A 25,503-nucleotide genomic window follows, 5' to 3' on the forward strand; every position below is an offset into this window, starting at 1 on the left:
CCATATCCTAATTCTTATGAACCAAATAGACCCTAAGTAGAAAAGAAGGCATATGGAGTGAGAAGACTAATTTGGCCAAGCCTAAATCTACTGCTTGGGTGAAGAGTTCAAAATTAATATAGATGGTGCCATCTCTAATGAGTGTGCTAAGATTAGAGTTGTTGCCAACTTTCTATAATATTATATGTATATATAGAGGGTTAAATACTTAAACTACTCTTATGATTTAGCAAACCGATACAAACCTGTCATGCTGTTTAAGAAATTACTTGAAGTATCCCAGACATTTCTGACAATGAACAACAATTAGAAACCCGTAATGGAAAATTGAAAAGACTATTTTACCCTTGATTTTTCTTCAAAATTTCAAAAACATTTCTTCTCTGCTCAAATCTGCCCTAAGAGGGCTGATCAAAAAGTAAAGGGTGGGGGCTGGTGGAGGTGAGGGAAGTGATTGGAGAAACGTACACAACCTTCTATTATCTCAAACCCTTTGGGAATGCAGCCATCCCTTTTTTCATATTGGGGATTGTTTGTCATTTTGTCTCTGTTGATTTGTAGCCATGTAGGTATTTGTAAAAACCCTAATTGGGAAGACCATTAGTCTTTTAGGTTGTGTTTGGAAACGATGCAAATAAGTGTGAATGCAAATATGTTGAGTTGCTCTAAGCCATCCATTGCATGCAAAAATTATCAGGGCATGCAAGCTAACTCTAACTGAGGTATATAAAACCCAAAACTGCAGAAATCTCCTGCTCGAATTGATGAAAAGGCCTAAAGTTCATCTTCTAAAGCTTACACAAACGTAGGGGATATATACTTTAATGGCACACTAACGTAGGGGAGGATTTTGTCCAAAATATCCGGGATACTTTAAGCAATTTCCCAAACATTAGTATATATTTGTGTCAATTTACTAAACCACTAGTGGAGGGGCGCTGTTGCAGGGGCAAAACATGATGATAAGTGGTTTGTTAAAGGTAATTTATTATATAGGAAAAAAATTTGTGAAAGTTAAAATTTTATTGAAAAAAAATATCTATTTAAAATAAATAAAAAAATTTATGGATAACAATATATTTAATTTAATAAAATAAATAAATAAATAAATAATCATGGCCACTAGGCAATAGAGCGAAAGAGGGAGAGATGACTTTTGTCATTGTATTTTTGTTTTAAAAAAGCAGGGCTTAGCCTGGTTTGTGGCATGACACAAGCTTCTGCAAGCTCAAATTGTATGTTATATATAATAATTATATAATATATTAATATATATATATATATAATTTTATTTTCAAATTTATTATATTATTTCATTTTATTATTGCATATATAAACAATTGTACACATCAAAATTCATGTAAAGTAAATTTTAAGATCTTTTCTTTTTTAGTTTATGTTAAAATTTTCATTATTTTTTTTTTCAAAATTTTCAAAAACATGGCTTAGCCCAGTTCGTGGCCCGACCTAGACTGTGGCACAACATGGGCCCGCACGAGCCTAGGCTATATATTATATACAATAATTATATAATATATAATTTTATTATATTATTTCATTTTATTATTGCATATATAAACAATTGTATACATCAAAATTCATATAAAACAAAAATTGAAGATCTTTTTTTAAAATTTTATCTATTTTTTAATTTATACTAACTTTTTCATTTTCTTCAAATTTTTAAAATACATGGATTAGCTCGGTTCATGGCTCGGCCTAGCCTAAGACTTGGTGCACGGACCAGCCTAGCTCGTGGCACAACACAGGCCTAGACGAGCTCAGGCCGAGGGCTGTATCCGACCGACCCCCTAACCTAAAGTATCCTAGGGAGGGAAGCACAGCCTGCACGACACGACCCGATTGTAAGTAAAATGAGAGATAAAGACAATTTTTAACAAATATGAAAAATGGTTTTTTTGCCCTTAATATTAATAAAAATAATATTTTTATATAATAACTAAAATGGGATATCGAAAAAATATCAAGAAAAGGCAGTGGATATTGTTGCTCGTCTTCCTCCTCTGCCCTTTTTAATTGTTTTTGCTTTTTGATCATATTCACACTTTTTTGGATAAAATTTACCAAGGTTCAAATCATGTGTTCTCCCAAGCCCAAATTTAAAAGTTTAAAACCAGATAAGTCAGTTGACAAACTTCCACACTACCAAAATTGGATAAAATTTACCGAGGTTCGGATCTAGAGCAGATTCCAAGATCCGAGCAAGGACCATGGATTACTCTCCTGGGATTTTCTTGCAAAGAAGAGTATTCCGATTTCCAATTTCTAATCTAATCGCTTTTAGGCTTGATTATCCACAGCGTCCCTTCAAATTTGTGCAATCTTTTGTTGCCTATGTGACAAGTGTTTTTGTTTTTCTTTTTTGGGGTTCAAGTCTCCAATGAGTCTTTCAAGTTTCAAAAGTGGTGGCCGGTTTTGGCTTGTGGAGCCCATTGTCTGCATATGCATAATGCATTCGTCGGTGGATTATGGATTGTCTTAAAAGTGTTTTAGAAATTCAGATTGTGTCAGTTCGATTCAGACCATTGTGGATTGTGGATTCACTGGGTGGAAACTCTTTTTGAGAGTGATGTCTCATCTAGTCATCTTGATCACCACATCAAAAAGCAAAAAAAGGCAAATATGAAAGAGGGAAACGAGTAATAGTGTCCACAGCCCTTTATTGATATTTTTCTAAATAAGTTATCTCATTTTAGTTATTATATAAAATTATTATTCTTTATTGATATTAAGGGCAAAAACTTGTCCTTATCCAGTACAAACCCTATGAAAAAGGTAAAAATTTATTGTCAGTGATACTATTATAAATAATTATATGTTTAGTATCAAATATGAAAGAGAGAAAGGAGAAAGAATAGGTTATGATTGTTTTTTTTTTGTTTTATTCAATGACATCATTGTAAGATTATAAGATTTCATATAGGTTATATAATAAAAGGAAAGATTATAAGATTATAAGATTATAAGATTATAAGATTATAAGATTTCATATAGGTTATATAATAAAAAAAATTCCAGTTGCAAATGCACAAAATCGGCTATACAGCCTTTTGCTTTTTTAGGTTAGGGTAGTTTAAGTATTTATATTAATAATAAAAATAAGGGTAAATTTCAAAGACCCTTTGTACATGGGGTCATTGACAAAGACCCCTATATTTTAATTTACGACAAAGGCCCCCTAATTTTTACCATTAGATAAAGACTCCCTTAACTGTCAAGTCAAATGATAAAAAGCACTAAGTTACCAAAATACTCCACTAATCTTTCTTCATTTTCTTTTTTCTGCCATTCTCTCATAAAACCTAACTGACCCAAAAATCTCTTACTTCTCACCAAATGTCATCTCACCGGTGCATTTAAATTAAAAGATTATTCCTTTAAGACAATAAAACGAAACTAAGAAATACATATAAGAAACAGAGTTCGGTAGTTCATCTTCCCCCTCTTCGAACAATTAAATCGGACCTGCCCAAATGGTGCTGTCAGAACTTGAAGCTGCCCAAATGGAGTTGAGTCGGACCTGCACTTATATGATGCTTGCGAGGACTATTATCCGAGCATACTCTTCGATGAATTTGGGAATTGCTACTGCGAGAATATTTGAACCTTCTTGCTCTTCAAGTCTACCAATAAAGTCTATTATATGGATATTTCGGTCCACAGGCAACCTGACAAGTGCTTCCTTTAGAAGAAGCTTTTACATACATAACCTGGAAATGGAAATTTCAGTATATCAGTCTCTGCAACAAGAAAATGTCAAATGAATGGGAAAGGGGCCGGGTGGTTTGAAAGTTCCTTACAGTTGTGCATCATATTTAATATTGATATATTTGTCTATGGTTGTGGTTGGGTTCCACTCCTGAACATCTGTGCCATTCACAATACTAGTAATGCTAGTCTTCCGAATTATGTCATCCCCATGGCAAAGTCCCGACGGAACAAGGCGCTATAGGTTGTTGGTTGGCGTGAAGGATACCCCTCCTCTGCACCAAGGTCTTATTGTATATATTGTTCCGAATCATTGTCCTGTTCCTTCATATAGAAGCTTTGCTCTTCCCGACAACTGCCCCGACATTATTGATATCTACTTCAATCTGGTTGCCGGAGAAGGCGAAGAACTAAAGGTAACGTGTTTAATTAATACTCTAAATTTGAAATATCTAATCAACTACTTTTAAGTTTTAATCCCATGGCCCATACTTCACATTTAACTCAACTTGACTGTGAAATCCATTATCATAGTCACATGATCAGTCAACTTCTGTTGGATAATTTAAGTTAAATGTGTATGACTTTTCTATGAAAAATTAAGTCAGAACTTGTTTTTGGTTGGCTTATTCCAACAGGTGTTTTGCTTCCTAATTGCGGAGCCCAAGGAGCAAATGTTTGTCGAGAGATGTCGGACATCCACAGCTCCGGTCTCGTTGCACCGGCATCGGAGTTGGGCCTATCTACGAATTCTGTCATGGTACCTGCAATGGCACCGACAACCAGCTTGACTATGGATCATGTCGTTGCATTTTGGTCGAGAGATGTCGGAGATCCCAAGCTCCGGCCTTGTTGCATCGCATTAGAGTCGGGCCTGTCTATGAATTCCGTCATAACACCTGAACGAAACAATCTTGAAAGATGAAACGTAATAGGGCCGTTGCAATATCAGAGGAGAAAAGAGTATTTTGGACATTTAAAGAACTTTAAACAGTCGGGATGAGAATTTTTTTTCAAGTTAATTGATAGAACGCTAATGAAGGGGTTTTTATTTAATGGTTAAAGTTCAGGGAGTTTTTGTTGTAAATTAAAATAGAGTAAATTTCTTAAACTATTCTTATGGTTTAGTTAACTGATTAAGTGTATTTTTACTGTTTAAAATTTAATTAACACTATTTTACTGTTTTTGACAATTGATTAATACTTCTCTTATCGTTAATATCAGTTAATATAAAGATAAAAAGACTAATTTATCTTTTATTCTTCTTCAAATTTTCAAAATAAAATACAAAAAAGAGAAAAAAGACACTGGCTCATAAACCTTAACCTTTCAAACCCAGAAGCTCATTAAATTAGTTATCTTCCGCCATTATAAACAGCTTGAGAGACGAGACCCATTAAACTAATGCCGCCTCCCCCATAAACCAAGTCGGTGCTCCTTTCGAGTTTCGACCTACAATTCAATAATTCAAAAAGAAACAAAAATGGGAAAAAGGAATCCATCAATTTGAGTATATTTCTTAAGACTAACATAATTCTGTAGAAAACAGACTAAATAATTTTAGTTGTTTCTCGCCAATATCTTTTCCTCTTTTTAATGTCCTGATGTAGTTACTGAATTTATCAACCGGGATTCCTTATGGACAACAATTGTTTCACTCTATACAGAGAAGGAGAAATCCCCTCTATACAGAAATCCGTGTATACAGGAGAACACAAATTTCTCGCCAATTGTTTCGCCAATGTCTCGCCAATTTCTTGTTGAACTTTATACAGAAATCTGTGTAGCGGGATCCCCTGTATGTGTTGGCGAACAATGCAATGGATGAACAAGAGAAATCTGTGTAGTGGGATCCACAGTTCTCTCATTGTTGACACCACAGTGCAATAGATGAACGGGTTATTGCAAATAAAAAACAAGGAAAAAGAACAACAAAGCTCAACAAGAAAAATAGAAAATAGAAAAACAGAAGTGTAAAATTCATAGGTCAAAAGAAATCTGTGTTGCGGATCCACAGTTCATCTCTCACTGTTGACACCTCGTGGCCCTGTATATGTTGACGAAACCAATCTTCCAGATGATAGTCATCATCTTCTGAAGGTTCCCAGTCGTCAAGTAGGTGCTTGTGCTAGCTTTCCCAGTTCCAGAAAGCTCTCTTTGACTCTTTCTCTTTCTCTGGGATTTTCCTTGAGCTCTTTAGAGAGCTTTAATTCTTGAACAGAACCACAAGGTGGCAGAACAGCTACGCCGGTGGTGGCCATTGAGAGAATGTTGTCGATGCCATTTATTGCTCGGAGGCAGAACTCTCGGGGCATTCTGATTTTTGATTGAGAGAAAATAATAGCTGAGAGTATAGAAATTACGACAATTCGTTGCCTAAACATCCATATCTAGCTTTGAATGCCGTGCCGGTGCATCAGAGCCAATGTCAGAGGAGATATTCCGTTGGAGCCGGTGTTAGAAATTATAATAAGGATAAATTGGATATTTTGGAAAGTTAAAATAGTCACGTGATACAAATTTGAATGGCTTATAATAGAACATTAATGTTAAGGAAAGTATTAATTGATTATCAGAAACAATAAGAGTAGTGTTAAAATATTTTTAAACAATAAAAATATATTTAATCAATTAATTAAACTATAAGGATTATTTAAGAAATTTACCGATTAAAATATAGGGGTCTTTGTCACTGACCCATAATAAAAGGGAATCTTTGTAATTTATCCTAAAAATAAATAAAAAAAACCGACGCTGCTTTTTTTCGATTGGATTTCCCCTTCGTTTATGCGTTAAGTGTAGGAGATCCCTATTCAAAAAAGTGTAGGAGATCGGACCCGAATGGGAGTGCATGATAAGTACAGCAGACAGATAACGACTCGCTCAATCGAAAAAATTGCGTAATCTCCTTCGACTTTCCGTGAAACCCACCTCAACCAACAACAGGACTCTTCTAAAAAACAAAATACAGGACTCGACCACGAACTCAACCACAACTTCCCGTCAGCCCTATTTCATTCTGTGGGGGTTTAACGAACTCAGAAATTAGTCTCACGAAGTTGGTTGATAGAAATCATGGTCTGGGGTTTCAGTCTCTGTTACGAGGTCTCCGAATTAGATATTAGTTAGATATAACAGTGAAGATGAAGCCAGAGGAGGAGAAGAGAGACGATACAAATTCTACTTCATGGCCACCGAAAACACCATACGAAACAAACCAAGATGGAGAAGGGATGAGGATTTGGGGAATTCTCTTGTTCGGTCTGATTGGCGCCACCGCCACCACATTTGCTGTAAGTGCCCTGCTTATTTTCTTATCGTTCTTCACTTGCTATTTTACCCGCTTTCCGTATCATTTCTCCTTCTTTCATATCCTTGAAATATCTCATTTCAAATTCTCCATCTTTGTCGTGTCCTAGACCGGAATTTGGAGGATGGATTCCATTGATCTTTGCAAATCGTAACTTGGGTTTGTTGCATACTGGGGTTTTGGATTTAGGATTTATTGGATTACTCTTTTTAATGGTTTAATGACCAAGAAAATTCTTGATAATTTATATAGATTATAGAATTCTGTTATTTGCAATTTCTCTCCAGGTTGTGTTTTATTGGCCATTTTACTCGTTGAAACATTAAATCAATTCGGTTGTTTGGTTCAAATCTCTGGCGGGCCTGCCATGGGTTAGATAGTGGTCAATGGGTTAAGCTTCGCGCATTTTACTTGACTGTGATAGACCGTTATCTGGTTTGAGGAAGTAGGCTGAGTTTCAGACATCCTCCCTGGTTGTCTTTTGCTGTCTGTTGGGGTGTAGGGGCAGGGGACAGCCATATCAATAGAAAATCTCTTGGAATGCAAATAGACACCTTAGCAATTGGCATTAGTAATCCGTGCTTGTAGGAAGTTGGTGAGCATTAAGGAAAAAATGGATAAAAAGCGGTCCTTGATTAATCTGATTAAACTCTTTTTGCATGGATCTGAAGGGCGTCTCGACCATTTCCATGGCTTTCCCAAAAATCATAGTAAGGCTTATTATGGAAGCATAGCTAGGTCATCCTTTGCTGCTCACTCTTATCACTCTCAAGGGTACCTTTTGGTCCAAGCAATATACTCTCGAGTCTTGACAAGCCATAGAGGGTATTTGAGTTTGTAACAGGTCCTCATCATGTGCATTGTTGTTTGACATGCATATGATTATATGAGGTATCTAGAGACCAAGATATTTGGAAAATTTGAAATAGATTTGTGAATGCATGAGACTGAGAATATATTTGAAATATGAATACTTTGCTCTGTCCAACATTGCCAACTTTCAGAAAATCAGCTGCCCCTGTTATGTGATTCTAGAACATATCAGTCAGGTATGTTGCCCAGGTGGCTAATCCAGGGGGGTGAATTCAGTTGGAGGCAAACTCTCCCTTCAATCCAAGATTTAATTTTGTTAGATTACAACACAAAGATTCATAATCTCCTAACAAAAGAAATGGACGATTGGGTTATTATCCTTAACCCAAATCAATCTTATGATTTGTATCAGTTAGGAGAGTGATGGTAGGGTACTTGCCAAGATCTTTTCATCCTAGATAAGCATGAGTTGTTCTAATTACAAGTGCACTCATCACTATTATCTGATCTCCTAATAATTATTCTTATTCTAGTGAATTGTTAGTAAAAGGATTCTACTCAATAAGATCTAGGAAGGAGAAAGAGAAACTAAGAACATGCAACACACACAGATATATACTATTATATAGTGATTCAACCCTCCTCACCTACATCTACTCCTCAAAGGTTCTCTGGTGCTGGCTACACCATCCACATGATCAGTATTCTTCGGTGTTGATCACACCATCACAAACAAGTTTTCACAGTGCTGGTTACACCTTCAAATAAAGATATACAATTTTCATGGTTCAAACTATTCAACTCATTTGCACATGTCAGGGTTTCAAACATTGTTTGTAGAATTATCCATAATGTTTACATATGGTCCGAGAAGTCCTTCCTTGTGCTATACTTTCATTTAGATTTTGATACTTAAGACTGGAAGGTTGGAATTCCTTTGGTTGATTTATTCTGATAGAAATTGTTGAGCTCATTGTCTAGAATTTCTTTATGCAGATTCTAATCATTGAGTTCTCCTTTTTTTTCACCATTGTTGATTCTAGGAGAAAACATGATTTGAAACATTTTTAAGTTCATCCAGAAGCTGTTCTATTCTTTTTACAAGAACTATGTTTTTGCTTTTATATTGAGACCCCAAGAGCAAATCTGTCAAAGCTTTCATATTTTTACCATTGCTTTTCTCGATAGACCTTTTTTCTTTCTGATAATTTTTTTCTCGACAGACCTTTCAAAAGTCCCCTTTTTCAATTGTTTAAAGTACAAAAGCAATCACTGCTAAGACAAAGCATTTAATGTGACCCAATGGTCTAAAAAGAATCTACCCAAGAGTCGTCTAATTAATCTAGGGTTCACTCCTTGTCACCCAAAAATAATTCAAAATCAAGGGATGACTCCTTCGTCCATGGATTGGTTCTTAGTGCGCATAGGTCAACTCCTAATGTTAATGGGTTGACTCTTTGTGTTCATGGTTCAACTCCTATTGTTCATGGATTGACTCTTTGTATCCATGAGCTAACTCCTTAAACCTAGAGGCTTTTCATATTTTATATTTTCGACCAAGGACTTAGGAAGGATTCTAAAACAATCAAGGCTGAGTTTCTGAGGTCAAATAGGCATATATTTACCTCGTAAGGTCCATATCTAAGGTCTTGATTTCCTTTATTTGTGTGTATGAAATGTTTTCCATAAAATCGATCCCAAATGGTTAAATATGCCATTGAAGCAAAAACATGTCAGTTGCTTATGTTTGTTTACTTAAATACGCTGATACTTGAGCAGCGATCTTTTCTTTGCATCACGAACCAGTCACTTGAGATGACCAATTCTTTGAAACACAAGCAGTAAGTGGTCTTCCTTCAACATCAACTGCTTGATTCTCAGGATACCTTGAAGCTTGAGAAACACTTTGACTCTTCCTTCGGTTGCTGACTTCTTTGAACTGAATAATGGACTGAAGCTTGGAGCTGCATAACCTTCTTTCATCTTTCTTCCTGTTACGGACCTTGTTAAACCATAACACGTGCATGTTGAATAATACTTGAAACATATGTAATTACTTTAACACATTTAAACACATTCAAGGCTGCAAGATTCAGACATGATTAGCATAGTCTTTATGGCGAGTTTGCTGTCATCAAAATGCATTTGGCTTTCAGTCAACAAGGTATAACTGTAGAAGTCAATTGACTTTTATCAGTCTCAGGTTATTGATATAAACAATCTAGCTGGCCTGTATTTAGATGTGAATTTTCCTCAACTATTCCTAATTTGTAGACCAGAGTTGAGTAAACCCTTACCTGCAAACAGTGTTACATGGACATGGAGATAGACACGAGAATTAGAATCCTATTTGTGTTTGGGAGTACAACTCAGAAAGATGAAGAATCAAGGACTTGTGGACACATCTATTAGAAAAGTATAATCTATTACAATAGTCTATATTTTGTTGAATTTTAACATTATAAACCAATAGAAAAAGGTCTAAAAGATTATATTATTGGTACTTATAACATTTTATTGTAAAAATGTATTCATTGCATATATATTAGCTATTCATTTGTGTTGAATAAGCAAGGAGGAAAAGAAAAATGTCACATAGAAACATAATAGTCCATGGAATGTCAGAGTCTGATACATGTTCAGCACGAACACTTAACCCATTTGGGAGAGTCCATGCAACGCTGCCCACGAAAGAAAGGACATCACCCAATGTTGGTCCTGGTTATCCAGGTCCTTAGGAGTGGTGGACTAGATACAAACCTACTCTTTGGAACTTCAACACAAAGTGGCTGTTTTCAGACTTGAAGCTGAGATTGAGATTTTCCCATTGCAGTAAGCATTGGTCTGATTGATGTGGTTGTTGGAATTTGAAACATACTTCTGCAATCATTTTTGGAAGCAATACCAGTGGATATAAGAGTTACTCCCATGAGAAAGATATCCAAGAAGAAAAAGAAATTCATCATATTCATAGGTTAACCTTGATCTCATTGATATCTATATGGATTTATGAATCAAAACGTGGGTTGTTTCACCATATATGTTACTATTGTTATTGTTGTTGTTGTTGTTGCTGTTGCTGCTGCTGCTCTGTACAACTTAGCAATAAAAAGGAAAATGAAAAACCTTTTACAACCAGTTAGGAAATTTATAATATTTGCTCATTATTTAAGATGTCATTTTTTGAAAACACTTCTCTAATAGTTGTGATCATTGACCAGGTTGGGCAGTTGCGCCGGACTGCTGACTGGTTCTATACTCAGGTACAAATTATTGTTCTTGCCTTATTTTTTGAATCCCAAAGCAAGCACTTCTTTGTCACATCAATCTCTTCTTTGATGAACTTATGTCCACTCCACTTAAAGTCTTCTAAAATTGTAAAATTCAAGGGAAACTTTTCATTCATGTATGGGAGCTAAAGCCAGATGTAATAGTTAAGGGCAGAAAGATCTTGCAATATTTTAATTTAATTACCTCAACAGCTAAACAAATTAGGAGTCATTTCTTGGTGCAACAGTAAAATCTCGAGCTGATAAGTTGAGAGCAGTGGTTAGAGTCTGAAATTGACTTCTTTGTTCAAGAAAATGCTGAAGGTTAGATCTGTACCGAGCCCACCCCTCCCAAGACCATGTATGGCGAGGACCAACATTGGGTTATGGCCCTTATACAGTTATACCTAAAGAAATTAGTTCTTTATGAAGCCTTGGTTTGTGCTTATATTGTTAGGCTCAAATACTTGTAAACACATCATAAGTGTTTGGATAAGATAGTGAGATTTGATCACTTGATTTTAAGAAGATTGGCATTCTCCTGAGCGTGTGTACTATGCAATGCTAAAGAGGAAATGGTTCTCCATCTTTTAATCCATTGTCCCTTTAGGCTTAGAGTGTTGTCCTACACTAGGGGTGCTTCCATGTACTTCCGGATTTCCCTAATTGATTTCACCATGGCCATCTAAATTGTTTTCCTATAAGGGAAAAATAATTCCTTGAAATCTCCTCCCTTTTGCTTCTTGTTGTTTATTTGGAGGAGAAATTGGCCTATTTTTGAGGAGTAACCCAAGGGAGAAAATTCAGGAGGAAACCACCTTCTTTTCATACTCTTCAATATTGAAGGGTTTCATTCTGTTAGTGTAGCATGGTACCCATGCCTGGTGATGTCACAACTTACAGAAACTTGCAAGGGCTTTGAGGAAGATTTTCAGGAAGCAAAAAAAAAAAAAAAGAAGAGAGAACCAGAGAGAGAAAAAAAGTGGAGATGGAAGGGGTAGAATCTCACTACTTTTTCTCACTTTGGGATTGGAATCTCATTAGTCTGATGATGGAAGCTTAGTTATTTTTGTAAATAATGTGGCTCATCAATTGAATTGAAAAGATGCTTATTCAAGATTGGCTAGGCGATGGACTCTTTCTTTCCATCCATTGCCTCTGATGGCTAAACTATGATGTGAGCTAGCAAGTACTGCCAGCTGCCTTTATAGTGGGTGGTAGGCATTGGATCAAAGGAGAATCAAACAGAGTATCATTGTATCACATTGGGTAGAGTCTCTTGTCTCTTCGAGACAAACCCAGCTCGAGCAATTAATAAGCTGTTATTAATTTGTAAAAAATGGGTTTTAATACTATTTATGGAAAAATGCTGAACTTTCATAGATTTGAGGCCTTTGGAATAAGGGGGTTTTAACTGTATGGGACTGTAGTTAAGTGGGTAGAGCCCATCCCTGATGTATCATGAATCTTGTGGTGTTTGTGCTGAGATCTATGTTAGTTGCTATCAGCCTAAAGGGTTGAATTGGACTTACGCAGTTCTAGAACTTGGTGAGATTGGATTGGTGCCGATTGTTTGTATTGGTGTTTGGCCAATGTCGGTACAGTTAATTGCATTCATCCAATTGTAGATTTAGTTGAATTTCTTGTGAAAGGAAAAGGGGAGGAAGATAAAGATCTCAGTAGTAGAGAAGAAAAGAGAAGGAGAAAAGAGTAGGAAGTCAACCAGGATTCTTAAATTAACCCCAGCCGCCAACCCCTCATGATATTTATACTTAACTTAAAGGATGAGATATTACAAGGATGCCCTTAATAGGGTGGCTACTAATGTAGCTGAACAGTCACAAATTGAAAACATAAACTAATGGGCCTAAAGCCCAACAACTTCCTAACTAAATATCTTAAAATAAGAATAAAAAACAACTAGGCCCAACTCAACACTCCCCCTCAAGTTGGGAGTAAACGTCACACATTCCCAACTTGCGTAGATCATGCTCCAGCTTATTCTTTGCAACACCTTTTGTGAGAACATCTGCGAGCTGCAGATCAGAAGCAATGTATGGAAGACAAACTTCTCTAGAAGTTACTCTTTCTCTGATAAAATGTCTATCTACTTCAATGTGCTTAGTTCGGTCATGCTGGACTGGGTTATTGGCAATGTTAATTGCTGCCTGGTTATCACAGTATAACATCGTAGGTTCTTCTAATAGGGAACGAATTCAGAGAAGTTCTGAAACTCCATGTGCCATGGCCCTGTATTCAGCTTCAGCACTTAATCTTGCCACCACTGTTTGTTTCTTACTCTTCCACGAGACAAGGTTACCCCCAACAAGGGTGCACACTCTTGAAGTTGATCTCTTGTCATAAAGGCATGCTGCCCAATCTGCATCTGTATAAGCCTCTAGTTTCAACTGTCCATGATCAATAAACAATATGCCTCTGCCCGGGTGTCCCTTTAGATAAGCAAGAATCCTGTCAACTGCCTCCTAATGCTGGACTCGTGAAGCATGCATGTATTGACTTACCACACTTACTGCATAGGAAATGTTTGGTCTTGTCATACACAAGTATAGCAGCCGACCCACAAGTCTTTGATATCTCCCAATGTCCTTTACTGGTTCACCTTTTGATGCATTGATTCTATGGTTCTGATCAATAGGGGTACTGATTGCCTTCGTTCCAAGTTTCCCTGTCTCTTGAAGAAGATTCAAGACATACTTCCTTTGAGAGATAAAAACTCCATGTTTTGATCTTGCAACTTCAATGCCTAGGAAGTATTTCAGTTCTCTAAGATCCTTAATTTCAAATTCTTTATGTAGATTCCTTTTCAGACAATTAATCTCACTTAAGTCATTCCCCGTGACAATAATATCATCCACATAAACAATTAGGACTGACACCAAAGATCCCCTTCGCTTCACAAACAAGGTATGATCGGATTGAGTCTGAGTGTATCCAAAAGCAATCAAGGCCTTTTTGAATATGTCAAACCATGCTATGGGAGATTGTTTCAAGCCATAAAGTGACTTCTTAAGCGCCTGCGTACCTTTCCCTTTTCAATACCACTGTAAAAACCAACAGGAAGATTCATATACACTTCCTCTTGCAGATCCCCATTTAGGAAAGCATTCTTCACATCAAGTTGAAACAAGGGCCAAGAGTATGAGGCAGCAAGAGAAAGAAGTATCTGAACAGAGGTCATCTTTGCAACCGGTGCAAAGGTATCTAAGTAATCAACACCATAGGTCTGTGTGTACCCTTTTGCAACAAGTCTTGCCTTGTACCTTTCTATACTTCCATCTGCCTTATATTTTACCGTGTAAACCCATATGCATCCAATTGTCTCCTTGCCTTCTAGTAGATCCACAATGTCCCATGTCTGATTCTTAATCAAAGCTGCCATCTCTTCCTGCATAGCTATCTTCCACTCAGGTTTGGAGAGAGCCTCACTAACACCCTTGGGTATAGACACCGAGTCAAGGGAGGAAAGAAAAACACGGTAGGAAGGAGAAAGTTTACTGTAGGATAAGTACTGTGAAATACAATGAGCAATACACTTTCTCTTCCCTTTTCTGAGAGCAATAGGAATATCAAGGTTATCTATGACAGGGTTAGTAGAATCAATGGGAACTGAAATAGTAGCGGGACCAAGAGGAATACTTGAATCCATGTCAGTCGAATCTGGAGTCTCCAAGGAATCGACAGGAAGTGATGTGAGTTCTGTTGCAGTGGAATTAACCTCCTTGTGAAGTCTCTGTCGTAAGTAATGCTGAGAAGTAGGACGCAAAGGAGGTGGTAAGGTAGGTGACACAGGATGGTCAAGCACAGGAGTAGACATAGGGACTGGAAGTGGGAGATGAATAGACTACTGACTCACTTCCCCAAAACACTCCCTCTGAGAATGATCCTTTGAAAAGAAGTATGTGGATTAAAAAAAAATGACATCCATGGTAACATACCGGCTCCCAGAGACAGGATCAAAGTAGTAGTACCCTTTCTGATTTTTCGCATATCCAAGGAAGACACACTTCTTCGCCTTGGGATCAAGCTTTGAGCAGTGAGGACCAAGGACATGTGCAAAGCAGACACACCCAAACACCCTGTGAGGAATATGAAACATCTCTCCCTCAAGAAAAAGGAGACTGAATGGGGTGTTGAATCCAAGTATACGAAAGGGCACCCTGTTAATCAGATATACTGCCTTGAGAACTGCATCACCCCAAAACCGAACTAGAACTGTAGATGTGCTCTTCATGCTTCTTGCAATCTCAACAATGTGTCTGTTCTTCCTTTCTGCAACACCATTCTGCTATGGACTGTAGGGACAACTGCTTTGATGGACAACACCATATTCTAACAGATATGAAGCAAGGTGTTTTTCAAAATATTCCCTGGCATTGTTTGATCTGAACACCTTTATTCTTATTCCAAACTGTGTTAGCACCATCTGATGAAATTGCATCACCAAGAATGGAACTTCATCGCGGGATCTCATCAGGTAAATCCAAGAGTATCGTGAGAAATCATCCACAAATAAGAGAAAATATCAATAACCTCCCATAGAAGGAACATGATAAGGTCTCCACACATCTGAATGAATAACATCAAAAGAAGATGAACAACTTTTATTACTAGGTTTATATGAATGTCTATAATGCTTTCCAAGTTGACAACCTTCACACTCCAAACATGACAAACTAACAGACTCAAAAAGTTTTGGAAACAAAAGACTCAAAGAAGAAAAAGGTAAATGGCCAAACGATTATGCCAAAGCATAATTTGACCCACAAACCCTGACTCACTATCCCTGCTGATATGATGACTCTGATGAGGAGAAAGAACATCCAGGAGGTAGATCCCATTCACTTCACGACCACTCCCAATCGTCCTCTTTGAATCCAGATCCTGCAAAATACAATGACCAGGAGAAAAAATTACTGAGCAGTTCAGGTTCTTAATCAAACTACTAACAGATAACAAATTAGTGCTCAATCTAGGAACATGAAGGACTGAGGGTAGAGAAATAGAATCACTAATCTTGACAGATCCCTTCCCAACAATAGGAACATGGGATCCATCAGCTGTGGAGACCCTATCTCTGCTTGAATAGAGTTGGTAAGAAGAAAAAATAGTAGAACTATGGGTAATGTGCTCTGAGGCTCCAGAATCTATAATCCAAGGAGGTCCCTCCTTACTTGAAGTAGAAACATAATTTGCAGTGACGTGTGAACTATTTGTGTGAGCAAAGGCAGTAGAGTGGACTCCACCAGTGCCACCTGTACCTTGTTGTCCGCTTGCTGCTGAACTGGAAGTGGTTGTATCCCGCTGGTTCAAAAGTTGCCCATACCTCTCAAGTTCGGCCCTTACTACAGCAACTGCAACAAACTCCAGAGCAGCTATAGTAGGAGGGGCCGGAATGTCACCAGTAACTTCCATGTGTGCATTTCCCTTCTTATTTTTCAGTCTAATCAGCACAAGATGTGGGGGAAGCTTCCAACAAGTATCTCTTGTGTGTTTAGGCTTCTTACAGTAGTCACAGATCAAATCTCTTTTATCTTCCTTCTTGATTTCACTGCCACTCCGATCTCCACTTTGTTTAGGTTTCACAATACTCACCATGGCAGACTGATCAGAAACAAGATTTTTCATCATCACATCTCTCCTGCTCTCCTCCCCTGACATAAAGGCATATGCCTGGGAGAGGGTAACACTGTCCCTAGAAAGACGATGCTTTCTTGCAATATCATACTCAGGATTAAGGCCAACAAGAAATTCAAACACCCTATACTTCTCTAGATGTTTTTGATAGGTAGCTGCACCCTTAGTGGTTTCCCAAGCAAATGTCTCTAAATGGTCGATCTCCTGCCACAAGGTTTTAAGGGCTGAAAAATAGGCTGCAACAGGTCTATCTCCCTGCCTTGTAGAAATAATCTGATTTCTCAACCGATAAGCCCTAGCAACATTCTCCCTTTGTGAATAGGTTTCTACAACCCCATCCCATATTTCCTTAGTTGTATTTGCCCATAAAAAAATTTTACCTATATGGGGCAAATGGAATTACACAACCAAATCATCACCATATAATTCTCCTGTACCTACTGGGAGTTGCTAGTTTCGGGTTTCACTTCCTCACTAGTGATATACCCTAATTTTTTTTTTGATGAATGATAATAAATTTATTAATTCAGAAGCAGGTTTAGAGTGAGTTCATACAACATCCCAGGGAGAGGCGTGAGCTGCAGCCCCTCCTTGAATCTTACAAGTAAACTAGGAAAGAAAAGCAAGAATCACAACTGAGCCCAAAACAATTCTTTCCTATTTACCCCTTGCTTAGCTAACACATCTGACAAAGTATTTGCTGATCTCCCCACCTACTGTACAATGACCAACATATTCCTTGTCAACCAACTAAATTTCTTCATTTCATTCTTGTAACGCCACATAGCCTCTTTAGGATTTTTCAACCAACCCACCATCACTTTGGAATCCCCCTCGATTGTTAGGTGTTGTACCCCTAGCTGGTTTGCAAATTGCATCCCTTGTACAGTAGCTAAAAGTTTTGCCTTGATGGAGTCCCCAATTCCCAAGGGACCTGACTAGAGCAACAAAATCTCTCATTTCTCAAAGCACCCCCATTCCGGATAATCATGGATTACCCATGCTACTTCCATCAAAGTTCAACTTTAGTGAGCCTTCTGATGGAGGAGACCAGCTTGTAATTGATTTATCCTTTAGAGATGAACACCTTGCTACTGTTGACCAATTTCTCCAAAGGTCATTAAAGGAGAATTGATGAAAGATTTCCAAGGTCTTCAGCCAAGGTATTGCCCTATTTAAAACACAGTCTTTCAATTCCTGACTGCTCGTTTCCTTTTCTTGAAAAATTCTAATATTCCTTTCTTCCCAAAGAGTCCAAATCAAGGCAGCACAAGCACATCTCCACATAATTCTCCCTATTGTTGTAGGCCAATAAAAGGTAGAATGGTTGAAGAGCATGTGAACTTCTGCTGGTAGACTCCAACTACTCCCAAACAACGAAAGTAGCCAAGCCCAAAGGTCTGCAGAAAAGGGACAAGATATTAATAGGTGGTAACAATCCTCACCGTGAGCTCTACAGAGTATACACCAATTAGGAGAAATACAAAGGAAAGGCCTTCTCTTTTGTAGGTTATCTAGAGTGTTTTTACTTTCCCATGGAAAACTTCCCAACAAAACGCCATAATGTTTTGGGGAACTGGCTTGCACTAAATTTCTTTTGACGGAAAGGGTTGGTGAGTAGAAGGTCGAGAGATGGACTTGAAGAAAGAAGCACAAGTGAAGGTTCCATTGGGTCTAGGAGTCCATACCCTCTTATCTGGCTTGGAGGGATCCAAACAAACCTGATTAAGACAACCAAGCAAAACAGAAAGGGATTCAATTTCATCATCCCTAAGTCCTCTACGAAACCCAAAATCCCAAGTAGGATCTAAGGGTGTTCCCAAAGGTGAGACAAATTTTGAGACCACCTCTTTTTTGTACAAAGAAACAGAAAATAGCGAAGGGAATAGATCCTTTAAAGGTGTGTCTCCTACCCAAATATCCTCCCCAAAATTGCCAGAACAAACTTCATACCGAATAAAATTGAGGAATTGAGGAAGGGTGTTGTGAATGGCCTTCCAAAGTGCTGCTAGGTTAGCTTGCCTTGATACACCAACATCCCATCCATTCTCTAACCTCCCATGAATGCTTCCCACCACCTCATGCCACAATCTCTCTCTTTCCAATGACCATCGCCACAACCATTTCCCTAACAGAGCTTGATTTTTTCTAGTTACCCTCCCAAGTCCCAAACCCCCATCTTCTTTACTTCTGTACACAATTTCCCAATTAACCAAGTGATCCTTTTTTTCTTGTCTTGACTCCCATAAGAAACCTCTCATCAACTTCTCCAGATTGTGACCATTCTAAGTAATTTGCACCATCCAACCTAACTGTAGTAATGGTCCCAGTCTCAAAAAGGTCTCCAACACCTCCTCCCACTGGTCCTGATGATGCGCATTTCGGCAGCTCCCAGCTAGCAGGTGACTCGGATGCTTGGCTGAATAATCCCTACCTGGAATGTGGTTGGATACCTATCTGAATGGTTCCTACCTGGAAGGTGGCTTGGACGCCTAGCTAAATCGTGACGAGCTGGAGAGGTGGCTCTGACGCCTAATTGAATGGTGACGAGCTGGAGAGGTGGCTCTGATGTCTAGTTGAGTGCTGACGAGCTGGAGAGGTGGTTTTGATGCGACCTGCAATGACAGTGTTAGAGTGCCCGGGTCGCTTTACCTGGGGTGGGCACTCCGATGCTTAAGTTAGCGAATCAGAGATTTTAAGATAGCTAAATGCGAGAGAGCTGGAGAGCTGTGAGAACTAAATTGCGCATCTCTCCCTGGAGTTGGAGGTAAGGCCTTTATATAGGCATTGTTTGGCGTGAGCATCACACAACACGTCTGGGATCTCCGGGAGGACGTGCCTAACTGCTTCGAAGTCCTCGGAGGTAGTCTTGCACGTAGGCCAATCTTTGCGCCTTACTCGGTTTCTCCCAAAACATTTGGTGTGAGAGCTGACTTCCGAGAGACCCGGGAGTGATGGGATGCATGCAGAAATCGACGGCGAGCACGTCTCGTAGGTCACTACCTGGACCTCAATCAGGTCGGCAAGCCCTCGATGGAGGTCACTCCCCACGTCGAGGTCGCTTCAGCCGTTACTGACAAGGTACCACAGGTTGGCCCTGGACAAGGTGCTGCTAGCTGCCCTGAGTCGTGGACGAGGTCGCTGGCTAGGTTTCTACTAGGTTGGGAGTGGAGGAAGGTCGCCAGGTCGGCGCTAGAGGCAGGTTGCCAAGTCGGCGGTGGAGGCAGGTCGCCAAGTCGGCAATAGGGGCAGGTTGCCAGGTCGGTGCTAGAGGTAGGTCGCCAGGTCGACACCAAAGGAAGGTCGCCAAGTCGGCACTAGAGGCAGATTGCCAGGTCGGCGCCAGAGGCAGGTCACCATGTCGACAACAGTGCCAGGTCGCTAGTTGGGACTCCATCGTTTTGGCTAAGGCAAGTTGTCGCTCAGGTGGTTCTGGGTGTTACCCAGTTGTTCCGAGATGCCATGTGTCATGATGTTAGTGGAGGGCCAAATCTGCCCTCATCAATTGTCCCCCACTCCCGAGCTGAGATCAGCTCAGCGAAGGGAGTAGATTTATGCTTCATTGTAGGCCCTTAGGCCTGTTGCCAACATATTTTGAGGTCAGCTTAGGGGTCCTTGGTGCTGAAGGCTGTAGAGAAGATGGGCCGAATGGCCCATAGGTTGTTTATTCTTTCTTGTTATTTATGTTTCTTTTCTGTAATGGGTCTTATTTTGGGCCCATCCTATCTATATTAAGTTCTTTGTAAATTCTTGCCCACCTAAGGGCCTCCTTGTAATTATTCAAATATATCTTAATAAAAGAATGTTAGGGTGCTGAGAGAGGGTAGGTTCGAAACTCTCATTCTCAGACCCTCATTGCTGAACTCTCAAGCTCTCCTCTCTTCAGTTTTCTTCATGGTATCAGAGCATATCTCAACCTGATTATCATAGGGCTGGAAGCTTAGTCACATACTACCTGATTCTTGGAGGTCAGTGGACGAGCCCAAGACTAGAATCTCTTGGGGAAGGGGTTCGGTGGCCAGGAAGAATCAGAATAAAAAAAGGGAAGGAGAAGGGGAATAGCTCGGTTCTGTTTTTGAAGCTCGACTGTGTTTGGACTGTTGAAGCTCGAACTATAAGTTGTGCTCAGTTTTCTACTCTGAAGTTCGACTTTGTTTGGACCATTGAAGCTCGACTGTGTTTGGACTGGTTGTTCTATTTTTGAAGCTCGACTGTGTTTGGATTGTTGAAGCTTGAACTGTAAGTTGTGCTCAGTTTCTGGTTGTTTTGTATTATCTTCGACTGTGTTTGGACTATTGAAGTGTTCGAAAACCCTAGCTGTTCTGTACTACCTTCGACTGCATTAAATCTGGTTTAACCCAGAAATTTCTGGGCTGTTTTTCTCTTCTTCTTGGACTGTTAAAACCTGCCGAAACATCCTTGTAACAAGGTTGTGTATTGTTACTCATATTTTGGCTGTTTTAAGGGGCTGTACGAACTGTTTTTTTGGGCCTTTTCTCTTCCTTGACAGTGGGGCTGTCTCTATTGCCCACACTGTGTTTGTGAAAAGGCATGTTCAGCAATACCGATTGGTATTTACTCTTGTTGGCTGAGTGCACAACTTTGAAAAGGTTACTTCGGCTGAGTGCACAGTGCCTAGGAGTTTCTGATTATTTCTTGAGGGCTGAACTCAGTATATTGTCTTCTTCTGGTCGGCTGAACTCTGTTTAGAGTGTTTACATGATGTACTCCTCAGAGTTTGAAAACAAAAGTGGTGCTGAATATGGACTGGTTCAGGGAACTCCAAATGATTCCTTATTGACTGTGACCACAGTTAAACTAGATGGAACTAATTATTTGGCATGGTCACAATCATTTAAGATTCATGTTTGTAGTAGAGGAAAGTGGGGATTCATTTCCGGGAGTAAGAAGGCTCCCCCAGAAGATGATCCATCCTACAAGAAGTGGATGCAAGAAAATTACACTGTCATTGGGTGGCTTGTGAACTCAATGCAGCCGCAAATCAACCAACACTACCTATGGATGAATTCAACAAAAGAAATTTGGGACAGTATTGCGGAAACCTATTCACAAAAACTCAATGTGGCCCGGGCATATAAATTGAGAAGTGAAGTCCTTATGCCAAGAGATTGACCTAATAGAAGTTGTACCTTGGGACACCACCAATGATGCAGAGACCTACAAAAAATTGGTTGAAAGGAACAGGGTATTTGAGTTCTTAACTGGATTAAACGCAGAATATGATATCACAAAACAGAATATTCTTTCCAAGGAGTGTGTCTTTTTGTTACAAGCTTATGCATTGGTGAGTAGTGAAGAGAGCAGAAGGGCTGTTCAGGTTCAAGGGGCTGATATGAATGATCACTTTGCCAATATGGGGATTAAATCTAAAGGGAATGCTGGAACTTCTGGTGGCATAGGAAAGAAAGAAGTTATATGTGAGTATTGCAAGAAGTCAAAGTACACCAAAGATAAGTGTTGGAAACTAGATCCTAATCTTGTTCCCAATCGGTTTCAGAAAAAGTATGATAGTAAAAGATCAGGAAGTGCAAATGTAGCTGCTGGGTCAAATAGTGAAGAAATGTCTGCTTCTGCACAGTTGACAGCCATGAGAGCAGAATATGAAAAGTTTGGGAAGATGATCAGTCAGCTGAGTGATGTGACCTCTTCTTCCAACCCTTCAGGCAATTCTTCTGCTGCTTCAGCATTTGCTCATTCAGGTATAAGGGCTTCTGCCAATCATGCTACCACTTCAGGTAATCTCAAGATCCATTGGATTATTGACTCAGGTGCTTCTGACCATATGACCAATCTTTCTACCCTATTTGTTTCATATGACTTGCTCCCTGGACGTGATAAAATCACTTTAGTTGATGGTTCACTTGCCCCTATCTCTGGTAAGGGAACCATCAAGGCTACAAATTCCTTGTTCCTACCTTTTGCCCTTCATGTACCTAAACTAAATACAAATTTGTTGTCAGTAAATAGTTTAACCAAGTCATTAAAACGTTGTGTAACCTTCTTTCCTTTCTACTATGTTTTTCAGGATCTGGAGTCTCAGAAGGTGATTGGGAGTGGCCATGAGGCGAATGGATTATACCTGCTTGATACCCCAGAACAATGCACTAATCATCTTGGGAATGTTGTTCTTGGATCTGTTTCTTCAGAGTCTGTTAGTCGGATTATGTTGTGTCATCGTCGTTTTGGTCATGTGTCTTTTTCTGCCTTGAGTCGTCTTTTCCCTGAACTGTTTAAGAGAATTAGTTTGTCTAGTCTTCATTTTGAGTCTTGTGAATTGTCAAAGCATTGTAGAAACAATTATCATTTGAGTAATAAAATATCTTCTTTTCCTTTTAATATTGTGCACTCTGATGTGTGGGAGCCTTACCACTTACCTTCCATGGGTGGCTATAAATATTTTATCCTGTTTATTGATGATTTTTCTCGGTTCACTTGGATATTCCTGATGAAATCCCGTGATGAAGTTCCAAGACTTGTAAGACAATTCCATGAATTTGTTTTAACCCAATTTGATACTAGGATTAAAATCTTCAAATCTGACAATGCAAAAGAATACTTTGAGAAAAGCCTATCCTGCTATCTCTCTGACATGGGGGTTATTCATCAAAAAGCTCATGTGCTAGGACCCTAGAACAGAATGAGGTTGTTGAGAGGAAAAATAGGCATATTGTTGAAGTTGCAAGAAGTATCTTATTTGCCTCACATGTTCCTACCAGGTTTTGGGGTGATGCTGTTCTTACTGCTACCTATCTTATAAACCGTATGCCATCTAGGGTTTTGGGGTTTAAGTCTCCCTTCAATCTTCTTCATCCAGACAATGACCTTTTTCTTGTTCCTATTCGTGTCTGGCTGCACCTGTTATGTACATGTTCCAAGTGTCCAAAGGCATAAATTTGAACCCAAAGCTCAAAAGTGTATCTTCCTTGGTTATTCCCCCACACAGAAGGGTTATTGTTGTTTTGATCCAAAGTCTGGCAATCAGTATGTCTCAATGGATGTCACCTTTGATGAGCTTTCCCCCTTTTATGGTTCATCTCTAGAAGGACATTGTCCACAGGGGAAGGATTTGTCACAGGTGTTTGCTCTTCCTCTTCCTATCCCTGTTGAGTCTCTTGATGTGTCTGATTCTCCTTCAAATGCATCAAGGGTGGATCAGTCGTTCCTTTCCCCTTGTCCCAGTACTCTACCTCCTCGTCCTATCCTCAATCCCAAGGTGTATCAAAGGCAAAGATCTAGAAATGTGCAGGTTGTTTCTCCTACAACACATGAGTCTCATACACTTCCAGTCACAGAAGAGACAACAGGTACTGTTTCAACATCTTTGGATTCATCCTTCCCTGACTTTGATATTCCCATTGCTGTTAGGAAAGGAAAACGGAAATGCACTGCACACTGCATTTTCAAGCACCTTTCTTACAGTTTGCTTTCACCTCCATACTTTGCCTATCTCTCTTCTATTGCTTCTCATCCTATTCTCAGGTCTGTGTCAGAAGCTCTTAAGATTTCAGAGTGGAGGGATGCTATGGGATCTGAAATCGATGCCCTATACAAGAATGACACGTGGGAAGTGGTGGATTTGCCTGAAGGGAAGGATCCGATCGGTTGCAAATGGGTCTTTACTATCAAATACCAAGCTGATGGCACTATTGAAAGGTACAAGGCCAGTCTGGTTGCAAAAGGCTATACACAGACATATGAGATTGATTATTTAGAGACCATTGCACCTGTTGCCAAGATGACATCTGTTAGGGTTCTTCTATCTTTAGCTGCTCACTTTGACTGGCCCCTTTATCAATTGGATGTGAAAAATGCATTTCTGAATGGTGAATTACATGAGGAGGTTTATATGTCTCTTCCTCCAGGGATGTATGGAACTGATATGAAAGGGAAGGTATGCAGGCTGAAGAAATCTCTTTATGGACTAAAATAGTCCCCTAGAGCATGGTTTGAGAGATTTAGAACAACACTTGTTAACTTTGGTTATGTGCAGACACAGTTCGATCATACTCTTTTTGTGAAGAGGAGTGGACCTCTGGCAGTATACCTCATTGTGTATGTAGATGATATTGTAGTGACTGGTAATGATGTTTCAGGAATTCATGATCTAAAATCTTTTCTCCGTACAAAGTTTGAGATTAAAGATTTGGGGGACTTGAGATACTTTCTTGGTATAGAAGTGGCTTGATCCAAGGATGGGATTCTTATCTCCCAAAGGAAGTATGTTCTTGACTTGCTCTCCGAGATTGGAAAGATGGGTGCTAAACCAGTTGCTACTTCTATTGATATGAGTCATAAACTCTCAGCCTCAGAAGGGACATTGTTAGAAGATAAAGGAATCTTTCAGAGACTTCTTGGGAAATTTTTATATCTATGCATGACTCAACCAGATATTGCATATGCAGTCAGTTGCATTAGCCAATTCATGCATGCTCCCCGAGACACTCATATGGCAGTAGCAGAGAGAATCTTATGTTATTTGAAGGGCTCCCCAGGAAAAGGTATTTTGTTTGCCAAGCATGGTCATATGAAGCTTGAAGCCTACACCGATGCTGATTGGGCCAGAAACATTGATGACAGAAGATCTACTTCTGGGTAATGCAGCTTGGTGGCTGGTAATGTTGTTTCTTGGAGAAGCAAGAAACAATTGGTTGTTGCTCGGTCATCTGCTGAAGCAGAATACAGAGCCATGGCACATGGAGTTTCTG

The 25,503-nt window shown here is 39.2% G+C and overlaps 1 protein-coding gene across 2 annotated transcripts in view; it reads left to right on the plus strand.

Moving 5' to 3' along the window:
• The first annotated feature begins 6,473 nt into the window (after positions 1-6,473).
• The window catches only part of LOC148847722 (Chaperone DnaJ-domain superfamily protein), a 45,272-nt gene continuing 26,242 nt past the window's right edge, over positions 6,474-25,503 (plus strand). The window contains exons 1-2 of one of the 2 annotated variants that reach the window (XM_088951454.1): positions 6,474-7,023; positions 11,075-11,116. In XM_088951454.1, the coding sequence (XP_088807580.1) occupies positions 6,874-7,023; positions 11,075-11,116 (192 nt within the window). In that variant the 5' untranslated portion in view covers positions 6,474-6,873. The remainder of the gene's footprint in view (positions 7,024-11,074; positions 11,117-25,503) is intronic. The other variant, XM_088951455.1, reaches the window with a different exon arrangement.

The sequence above is a fragment of the Nelumbo lutea genome, chromosome 6 (genome assembly GCF_056320005.1).
Source record: "Nelumbo lutea isolate HS-2025 chromosome 6, American lotus-T2T, whole genome shotgun sequence".
In the NCBI taxonomy this organism is placed as follows: domain Eukaryota; kingdom Viridiplantae; phylum Streptophyta; class Magnoliopsida; order Proteales; family Nelumbonaceae; genus Nelumbo; species Nelumbo lutea.